Source organism: Acanthochromis polyacanthus, chromosome 4, assembly GCF_021347895.1.
Source record: "Acanthochromis polyacanthus isolate Apoly-LR-REF ecotype Palm Island chromosome 4, KAUST_Apoly_ChrSc, whole genome shotgun sequence".
Lineage (NCBI taxonomy): Eukaryota > Metazoa > Chordata > Actinopteri > Pomacentridae > Acanthochromis > Acanthochromis polyacanthus.
In genome coordinates, this window is record NC_067116.1 from 11,273,887 (window position 1) to 11,284,706 (window position 10,820).

At 42.6% G+C, this 10,820-nt stretch overlaps 1 protein-coding gene across 2 annotated transcripts; it reads right to left on the reverse strand.

Moving 5' to 3' along the window:
- Positions 1–462: 462 nt before the first annotated feature.
- LOC127533648 (uncharacterized) lies at positions 463–7,359 on the reverse strand. Of its 2 annotated transcripts, XR_007941416.1 has the most exons (3): positions 7,224–7,359; positions 720–7,004; positions 463–500 (listed from the first exon to the last, which is right to left on the reverse strand). XR_007941416.1 is itself a non-coding variant. In XM_051947289.1 (2 exons), exon 2 carries the CDS (start codon positions 4,400–4,402, stop codon positions 1,847–1,849), a length of 2,556 nt encoding a protein of 851 aa, XP_051803249.1. In that variant the 5' UTR covers positions 4,403–7,004; positions 7,224–7,359; the 3' UTR covers positions 463–1,846. The 2 variants fall into 2 exon arrangements, 1 of the variants encoding a protein (XP_051803249.1); XM_051947289.1 differs by having other exon boundaries at positions 463–7,004.
- Positions 7,360–10,820: the final 3,461 nt, after the last annotated feature.

The following is a 10,820-nucleotide window of genomic DNA, read 5'->3' on the forward strand; positions in this document are numbered from 1 at the left end:
CACATCGGCACGCTACAACATGACATGGTCAGAAAAACCTGAGCTCCTCTCGACTCTCAGGCCGTCTCCCCCACACAGTACCGAGCATTACACAGACCGGCGCACTTTCTTAAAGCGACAGGCTCCTATTTTTGTCTTTAGCTTTTATGAACACATTAACTTAAAATAACCAAATACTGTGTCTGTCTAAATTATAATAATGCAAATGACACTAAATTAAGCATGTGAAACAGTTTAACCATAAAGTAATAACTGAACTAAAATTGTCATCAGTTAACACAATCTATGCATTCTGCACCTATAATCAGACTCCCCTAAGAATGCAAGATATGGCATCAAAATATGTCTGGTATTTATGTATAAAGTCTGTACTGTTGCACCCAATGTGACCTGTGCCCTAATTGAGATTCACAGCCAGCTAAACTCTCTCTTGCATAATTTCCTCCAAGGAACAGGCAGGTGTCGTTTTGGGCAAGGATTTAATGCAAAAAAGTGTGAAACTGAAAAGACAGAAAATACAGACGTGTATTAGAAACTAGAAATGAAAGACAATGTGCACAAAAGGTGCTATACAGCGCTAGCTGTAGGTTAGCAGACACATTACATTGACTAAGAATAGGCTTAGCTATCATCTGGCATCTCTCAGATAAATCTCCACAAAATTATGCAAATGGTCATGTATACCATGTCTAAACATCCCATCTAACAACAAAACTTACTCATATTGCCACTCAAAGGGCTGGAAAAGAGTGGATGGCTGCAGATTGAGCAGGACACAATCTCATGCTGCTGTTGTTGACACTGTGCAAGCGGTCTCTTGCTCTTGCCACCTAGTGGCGGAAACTAACACTGCTACAGAACTGTACGCCCTCTAGTGGACTGGATGATTAACAACATGTAAAAATGATACAACACACTCCCCGCCTGGTATTATTTTAAGAATGCCACTAAATAGTGTCTACAAACACTAAACTGTAGATAAAATAAGTATACAGTCCGAAATAGGTCTAGAAAAAGTCTTTGAAGTCTTCTCCCCTGACACCTTGACCTCCAGCTTCCTTACGACTCCATCTTTGCTCGGGAGAGTCTTGACAATGATTCCCATTGGCCATTCGTTCCGTTTTAGTTGTTTGTCCTTGAGAAGAATGATGTCACCTTCTTTTAGATTCGGTCTGTTGCGCTGCCACTTCTGACGACTTTGGAGCATGTTCAGGTACTCTTTTTGTCAGCGGGCCCAAAAAGTGTCAGCAAGAACTTGAACTCTCTTCCACTGATGTTTGAACATGTCAGCTTTGTTGAAATCCCCTGATGGAATCGGGATTGCATTAGTCTTTTGTGTGAGAAGCGTCATAGGAGTCAAGATTAAAGGAGCTTCAGGATCAGAAGAGACTGGTACCAAGGGCCTTGCATTGATAATGGCCGTGACTTCAGCCAACAGTGTTGTGAGGACCTCATGGGTTAACTTGGGGTTTCCTGATTGCAAGAGCATTGAGTCCAGTATGCGTCGTGCTATCCCGATCATACGCTCCCATGTGCCTCCCATGTGGGATGAGTGAGGAGGGTTGAAAACCCAGGAGCACCTCTGTTCGCATAAGTAGTCTTCCACACTTGTCTCATTGGGCTTTGGAGGATCCAACTTCAACTCTTTCGATGCACCAACAAAGTTGGTTCCGCAGTCGGATCTTAGCTGTTTAGCAGGACCTCTGAGTGCAAAAAATCTACGAAGAGCATTTATGAAACTTGATGAGCTGAGTGTTTCAATCACTTCAATATGAATGGCTCTTGTAGACATACAAGTGAATATCACTGCCCATCTTTTGCTGTTGGCTTGACCACCTTTAGTGCGTCATGTTGTAACCTCCCACGGTCCGAATACATCCAGGCCAACATAGGAAAATGGGGGATCGGTTTGTAAACGTTCGGCGGGCAGGTCTGCCATGATTTGTTGCTCTGTCTTGCCTCGTAGCTTTCTACAGATCACACATTTGTGGATGACACTGCTGATAGATCTTTTGGCACCCACTAACCACACGCCACTTGCTCTCACAGCTCCCTCAGTGAAGTGTCTTCCTTGATGCTTAACAGCGTTGTGGTGATGTCGAATGAGCAGTGTAGCAATGTGATGCTTTCCTGGGATCAGCAGAGGATGGATTTCGTGACTCTGTAGCTTTGACTCTGACAGACGTCCACCTACTCGAAGTAGATCTTCATGGTCAATGATCGGATTGAGCTTGTAAAGTGAACTGTTTCGTGGTATGTCTTGTTTTGTCTTGATGCACTTAATTTCTTCTGCGTACACTTCATGTTGAACACATTTGATGATTGTGTGCTCTGCTTTTGTCACAGCTTCTTCTGTGAGGCTTGATTTGCAAAGATGCCAGCGTTTACATTCTCGTTTGTCTCTGGACTTGAAACTGTGAGCAATATGACATAGGTAAGTTACTGCTCTGACTAGTGAGGTCCACTTTGAGAAACGTTCAAAACGTGATGAACCCAAGGCTTTGAGGTTTGTGCCAGTCACAAGAGTTGTTACATTCTGTCGAATTTCAACATCTGACTCTGGATCAATGAGCTTGAATGGGCCTTTTTCAGGAGTGACAGTGGTTTTGTCAAAGAGAAAGGCTGGACCAGACCACCATGTGGTGCTGGAGATCTTCTCTGCTGGCAGTGAGCGAGATCCATGATCAGCAGGATTGTGCTCTGTCGGGACATACTTCCACTGATCTGGCAGAGACGATTGCTTGATTCTCTGGACACGATTGTTCACATACACATGGAATTGTCGGTGTTGGTTGTGGATGTATCCTAACACCACTTTGCTGTCAGTGTAAAATGAGGTCTTGTCAATTTTCAGCTTTAGTTCCTCTCTGAGAAGCTCAGACATTTCCACTGCTAGCACTGCAGCACACAGTTCTAACCTCGGGACGGTGAGCTCTGGCATGGGGGCTAGTTTCGCCTTACCCATGACAAACCCGACTTCATTGTGGTTGTCTTCATGAGTGACTCTCAAGTAAGCCACTGCAGCTATAGCTTTAACTGAAGCATCTGAGAACACACAGAGTTCGATAAAGTTGGCTTGTGAGATAGAGAAGGAAACATACGTACGGGGAATGCTCAGAGCTTTGAGATGCTGCAGAGAGTCATGCCATTTTCTCCAATCGTCGTACATGTCTTGAGGCAACGGACTGTCCCACTCAAGATTGCTGCTGGAGAGCTCTCTGAGAAGAAGTCTTCCTTTGATAGTTACAGGTGCAAGCAGCCCTAGAGGATCGAACAGGCTGTTTACAGTTGAGAGCACACCACGTCGTGTAAAGGGCTTTTGCTCTTGTGGAACATCAAATGTGAAAGTGTCTGATGTGGTGTCCCAAATCACACCCAAACTACGCTGGACTGGGGGCTTGTCAGTTGACAGATCAAGGTCTTTGATTTCTTTTGCCCTGTCTTCAGGTGGGAAAGCATTCACTACTTCCACTTTGTTGGAGGCTATCTTGTGAAGACGTAGATTAGAAAGAGCAAGCATTTTCTGGGCTCTCTGTAGTACGTCAACAGCCTCTGCTTCTGTCGAGAAGGACTTTAACGCATCATCCACATAGAAATCTTGTTCTATGAAGTTTCGAGCATCAGTTCCATATTCACCTTCTGCCTCCTTTGCTGCCATCCTCAACCCATAGATCGCCACTGCTGGTGAGGGACTATTACCAAAGACATGTACCCGCATGCGATAGTCCACGACATCTTTGGCCAAATCGTTGTCTTCGTACCAAAGGAAGCGAAGGTAATCCCTGTGATCTTCCTGGACGACAAAGCAGTAAAACATCTGCTCGATGTCGGCTGTGATAGCAACAGGTTCTTTTCTAAAGCGAAGGAGGACACCTATGAGTGTGTTATTTAGATCAGGCCCTGACAATAGACAGTCATTGAGAGACACTCCATCAAACTGCGCACTGGAATCAAACACCACACGGATCTTCCCTGGCTTCTGTGGGTGGTATACGCCGAAAATGGGGAGATACCAGGTCTCTTTGTTTTCATTGCAAGGTGGTGCCAACTCTGCATGTTTGTTGTCAAGCATCTTCTGCATAAACTCAACAAAGTGCGCCTTCATGTCTGGTCTCTTGTCAAGCGTACGTCGCAGAGACATGAGCCGCTTATGGGCGTAGCACCTGTTGTCAGGGAGTAAGCGTCTGGGGCTACGAAACGGGAGTGGTGCTACCCAGCTATTTGTTTCATCTTTGAAAAATCCTTCCATCTTCTTCAGAAAGATCATGTCTTCGACTGAGTGTGCAAGCTGATTGTCCTCAGTAGTGCGAGTAAACACAGCTTCTCCGAGATTCTCAAATGTTGGCTTTGCGTGTGGGTTTGAAAGTGAAACTGGGTTGGAAGCAGGTTTAGTTTGGCTCATTGTAAAGCTCTCTTTCACATTAAAGCGACTGTCACAGGGAGTGAGATAGCTTGGGCGTCCATTGTCCAACACGTGTGTTTTGAGAGTGTTTACCTCACTTGGCTTGTGCCTAAACACACATCACCGATGATGACCCAGCCTAAGTCGAGCTTCTGGGCAAATGGGTCACTGTGCTTGCCACTGATTTGCTTTCTCACCTTGTGTACTCTGAGAAGATTGCGTCCAATCAGCAACAGTATATCAGCGTTTGGTTCAAGTGGTGGTATTTCAGCAGCTATGGCCTTCAGATGCGGGTGATACAAGGCAGCTTCTGCAGTGGGTATTTCTTCCCGATTGTTGGGGATAGCATTGCACTCTATCAGCGTTGGAAGAGGAAAGTTCATTTTTCCATCCAGTGATTGCACTATGTAGTCGCATGCTCTTCTACCAGTGACTTGTGTCATGCCAGCACACGTTTTCAGCGTGTATGGTGTGGCTGTGCCTTGTATTCCAAATGCTTCAAAAAACTCTGTCTTGGCTAGTGATTGGTTACTCTGATCGTCTATTATTGCATACATCTTTTTCATGTTGTGTGGCTCACCTTTTGGGTAGACTTGCACCAAACAAATCTTGGAGCATGACTTTCCAGTGATTTGATTTCCACATACCTCTGTACATGTAGCTGTAACATCTAAGTCCTGTGTGAGTTCTTGCTCCCCGCCGTTCTCTTTAGGAGATGAGGGAATCTTAGATGTTTGCGGTGCTGGACCTGGGTGGAGAGCAGCCAAATGCTTGTCGCTGTTACATTCATCACACTTTACGATAGCTTTGCAGTCCTTGGCTTGGTGGGTAGTGGAAGAAAGGCATCGATAGCAGAGGTTGTTGTCTTTGAGTACCTTTCTCCTGTCCTCAAGCAACATAGTTCTGAAACCCCTGCATCTTTTCAGTGGGTGTGGTTTGTGATGTATGGGACATTGTCTTTTAATGTCTTCGCACTCTTCCTTTGTATTTGCTCCCACTGATATGTCTGTTTTGTGCACTGTGACTGACTGTTTTTGTGTGTAGTTACCTTGTGTTTTTCCTCTTTTGTAGTTAGTTGTAGGATTTGCAAGAGAGCTGTAACTTGTGGTGAAGCTTGGGTCATTTCTTGCCTTGGCTTGTCCTTTCACAAATTCAACAAAGAAGGCGAAAGGTGGAAAGCTCACATGATGGTCTGCTTTATACTTTGACCCTATCATTGTCCACTTCTCTTGCAGATGAAAGGGCAACTTTTCCACAATTGGACCTACTCCCCTCGCAGTGTCGAGGTAACTCAAACCTGGCAGATATCCATCTAGCTTTGCTGCTTCAAGTTCACAAAGTAGATCTGACAGATCGCGAAGCTTGTGTGGTTCTTTGCTTGTAAGTTTTGGAAAGTTTTGGATTCTTGAGAACAGGGAGTTTTCAATTGCTTCTGGTGATCCAAAGCATTCGTCCAGCCTCATCCATATCATGTGTAAACCAGCGTGCGGATGTTTGATATTAACTGCTTTTAATCTCTTGGCATGTTCTGTGGACTCTGGACCAAGCCACCTAATGAGGAGGTTTAGTTCTTCACTGGCTGTAAGACCAAGATCTATGATGGTACTCTGGAATGTGGCTTTCCAGCTTAGGTAGGTCTCTGGCTTGTCATCAAACTTTGTCAGTCCTCCTGTTACCAGTTGACTTCTAGCTAGAAATCTGGCAAGTTCATTGGTTGTGTTGTTAGCGTCATTTGACATTGTTTGCTGTGGATGAGACACATTGAGAGAAGCTTGGTGCATTACATCTGTTTGTGCTGGTCTTTTGGCGCCCTCTTGTGGCTGAGGTGAGTAATAAACTGGTTCTTGTTTGGCATGGAGAGGTGTGTAAATTAATGTTGAATGTTGTTCCTGATTTGTATCATCCTGTTGAAAAGTCTCTCTGGTTTGAGGTGGATTAGTGCTACTGTGTTTGTTGATGTATTCACTTACTTTTTGTTCTGTAGTTTGTTGTAGAGGCAAATAGATTAACTCTTCGCTGTGCTCTGTGATGATGAGCTGAGCTGCAGCAGACTCCATTACCTCTGCTTTAGCAATGGCTGCATCTGCTTCTTTTTGCAGATTGAGAACATCCAAACTCGCCTCTAAACGTGCCTTTTCAACTTTGATGTTCATCTCTCTTTCAGCATAAGCAAGCCTTGACTTTGCTGCTTGAGCCTCTGCTTGTGCCTGTGCTGCGGCCATGCTGACTTGAAGCTGTTGACCTCTTTGATCCTGCAGATGATCGAACACTCAGTTTCCCCTACTTCGCTGAGGACTTGGATGAGTGAGAGGAGGACGACCTTTTGTCAAATTGTGTTTCTTCTTCCTTTTGATTTTCAGATTGTGTTGAATCCATCTTAACGACTGGGTAGGACTGCTGATGACTGTGGAGTTTAGTTGAATTCCACCAACCGTCACTGTGGTCCCTCGTCGAGTGCTATGATTTCACTGTACTGTTGCACCCAATGTGACCTGTGCCCTAATTGAGATTCACAGCCAGCTAAACTCTCTCTTGCATAATTTCCTCCAAGGAACAGGCAGGTGTCGTTTTGGGCAAGGATTTAATGCAAAAAAGTGTGAAACTGAAAAGACAGAAAATACAGACGTGTATTAGAAACTAGAAATGAAAGACAATGTGCACAAAAGGTGCTATACAGCGCTAGCTGTAGGTTAGCAGACACATTACATTGACTAAGAATAGGCTTAGCTATCATCTGGCATCTCTCAGATAAATCTCCACAAAATTATGCAAATGGTCATGTATACCGTGTCTAAACATCCCATCTAACAACAAAACTTACTCATATTGCCACTCAAAGGGCTGGAAAAGAGTGGATGGCTGCAGATTGAGCAGGACACAATCTCATGCTGCTGTTGTTGACACTGTGCAAGCGGTCTCTTGCTCTTGCCACCTAGTGGCGGAAACTAACACTGCTACAGAACTGTACACCCTCTAGTGGACTGGATGATTAACAACATGTAAAAATGATACAACACAAAGTCTTTAATATAAGTATAGTTCTTAAGTACAAAGTCATTTGTAATTGTTATTTTTATTGGGCCAGTTAACAATATATAATAGAATTGAAAGTCTTTAATCCCATACCTGGGAAATTATTTGCTACAACAGCTACAACACCAAATCACAACAAGTTTTTTTGTTTGTTTTTTTAAAAAAACTAGTAAATTACAGTCTAAAAGAACAGAATAATACATAAGGGGCTAAATGATCACAGTATGGCAGATTAAGAACAGAGAGAAAATTTCAAAACTAGGACTTTAACAGAAATATGCAGGTTGAGTTAACTGTGCAGATTGTATATATGAAATAAAATCTGGAGTCAGAATTTGTTGGGCCACTTAACAAAATATGACTCCCCTATTATTTTGGGGATGCAAGAAGTCACAACCTCCAAACTTTCTCAGCTACAACATCTGCACCTCTGCTGCTGTTGTATAAGGTCTTGTGTACATGGTGGCTTCCACCGAGTTTTTTGCTTGGAAATTGGAAAAATGTAACACAATGTCATCTGAGTGATAATGGAAAATATGACAAAAGAAAGAAGTCAGTAGACCAATCACGCTCCAAATGAAAGGAAGCCATATTGGTGAAAGTTTTGTTTTCTTTTGTGAGAACAAAATCAATAATTCTTTACAAACTAATTACAAAATACACATACATATGTACACCTCCTTTTATGAGAACAAAATCAAACATAATTCTTTGCAAACTATTTACAAAATACACACACACACACTCTAAACATGGGCTTTGGTGTTTCCTTGTGACGGATGTAGTATAGATGTCCATCTGTAAAAAATACATTGGTTTATTAGTTCACAAAGTCCTGAGGACCAATGAAGCTGATGTATGTGACACTGTTGAGGGATGATAATCTATTTTGTGGGAGAAGCTTTGTTTGTGCAATGTCACTGTTAGAACTGCATTCATTTATTTGACCACCACTGAAGACCTCATTAGGATCAGCTTGGAGGGGCCATGTCTTGAGAACTTTGATCCAAGTCCTGCAGTGGACTGCTGGATGAACTCAGCCAAGCGTGCCAGGCGACTTGAATACAAAAAGATGTGGGACAGGGATGTTCCCTGTGTTAAATAACTGAGCCTACTGCTTGGCTTGTTGTGTGAATGTTAATAATAAAATTGTGCGATTCATAGTGAAAATTCATAGTGCTCCTAAATTTTTTTCTGTGCTCCGAAATTTTTTCATTTAGGAGCACCTGTGCTCCTAATGAAAAAGCTAAGCGTACAGCCCTGTATAGGTGAGAAGAAAAGCTTTCATCCAAAAATGCTTCCATGTTTACCCACATAAACAGACGAGCAGCACACTCTGCATAACGTAGAGTGAGCCGGAAAAATTATGTCATAGCCACCACAAGAAACCGAGAAATTAAGCGTGCTGTAAAAGGCAGCATGACCAGCGATGTTTAACAAGCAGGGAGGCGTGCATTAAGAAAAAAGGCGGGAGAAGAAACCTACGTCGACCAAACACTGCAAGATAGTGATTTGTATTCATGACTGAGCTCGCGAAGCAACTTTCCCCCTGCCCCCAAAAAAGTTTAATTGTAGATTAAACTATTTCTGTAGAATCACAGAAATGCCATTTTTTGCATTCAAAACACAGAATTTCACCGAAAGGTATCGAGTTTTCATGTACCAAAACAACCCCATGGAGTTCTCAAGTTATCCTTGAAGCAAATTGATATAAAACAATTCTTCAGACAGCCTAACTTGTTACAAAATGAACAGGCTAAATGTTGTGGACAAAGGAATGCTATCTAGCTAGCTAAACTACCGATGATATGAGTAGTCATTTTAACAGGCACAAAAACCGACTGCAAAGGGCTAGTTTAGTCCGGTATCAAGCTGTATTACCAAGCGAGCTATGAAATAGCTGGCTTCTTAGCTATGATGCTAGCGGGTACACCCGACGTGACCAAGGTAAAGCTGCTTAAAATAATCACGAACTACGTAAATTTGATCACACATAAATTGATATTGATGTGATGTTATATAAATTGCACGATTAGGACACATTTGGGAGTAATTAGACACCGGATGTCTCACATTTCTTACCATCACATGGACGACTGCTTATACCCACACGTGCCTGAGTGCTGGCGTCCAGAGGAAGTGCAGGACATCGTTTCCGGTTTCCCCATTTCACTTCACATAACTTTCATGACAACCAATCACATAAATTTTAAATAACAGAATCCTGTTGTTTTTTTTTATAGCTTTGGTTATTTAAACCATTTTAGTATGTATTAACCAATTACATTTAATACATTTTAGAATTGATTAAATTATGCAGATTATAATTAATTTTAATGCATATATTTTAAAAATACGAGTTTTTAAATAAAATCAAATAGATGTAAATGCATAAAAATTAATTCTGCCCTGAATCATTTCTGTGAGTGTACAGATTAATGACATTTAACAATTGAGTCAGCCAGAGCAGATTTGACCTAGAAAAGAAAAGTCAGTCATTTATGAGAAATGGAGAAAAGGCTTAGCCCTGGACCTGTGTACATGGTTTATCAACAAAAGTTAGGAAAGGCTTCCACATTTTATAAAATTCCCTTTCAGAGCCCCTCAAGACAAACCTAATCTTTTCCAATTTGAGATGAAACAACACATCCTTAATCCAGTGTGACACTGTGGGTGGAGCCGTGTCCTTCCACTTCAAAAGTAGAAAAAGCAATCAGTTTCCGACCCCCTGCCGGTAATGCCAAGCCTTCAGTCTCAACTCCAAACAAAAACAAAAGTGAATTGAGTGTGATCTTTATGCCGAATATGCAGGAGAATACCTCGCAGACACCTCCCCAAAAAAGTTGTATCCTTGGACAAAGCCAAGAGTAGGGACTTTGAATGTTGGAACTATGACAGGAAAAGGTCGACATACTGTGTGTCCAGGAGACCAGGTGGAAAGGTAGTAAAGCTAGAAGTTTAGGAGCAGGGTTCAAGTTGTTCTATCATGGTGTAGATAAGAAGAGAAATGGAGTAGGAGTTATACTGAAGGAGGAGTTTGTTAGGAATGTCCTGGAGGTAAAAAGAGTGTCAGATCGAGTGATGAGTCTGAAGCTAGAAATCGAAGGTGTGATGTTCAATGTTGTTAGTGGGTATGCTCCACTGGTAGAATGTGAGCAGGAGGAGAAGGAGAAATTCTGGTTGGACCTTGATGAAGTGATGCAGAGCATCCCTAGAAGTGAGAGAGTTGTCATTGGTGCAGACTTCAATGGACATGTTGGTGCAGGAAACAGAGATGATGAGGAGGTCATGGGCAGGTTTGGTATCCAGGAGAGGAATGCAGAAGGACAGATGGTGGTTGACTTTGCAAAAAGGATGGAAATGGCTGCAGTGAATACTTTCTTCC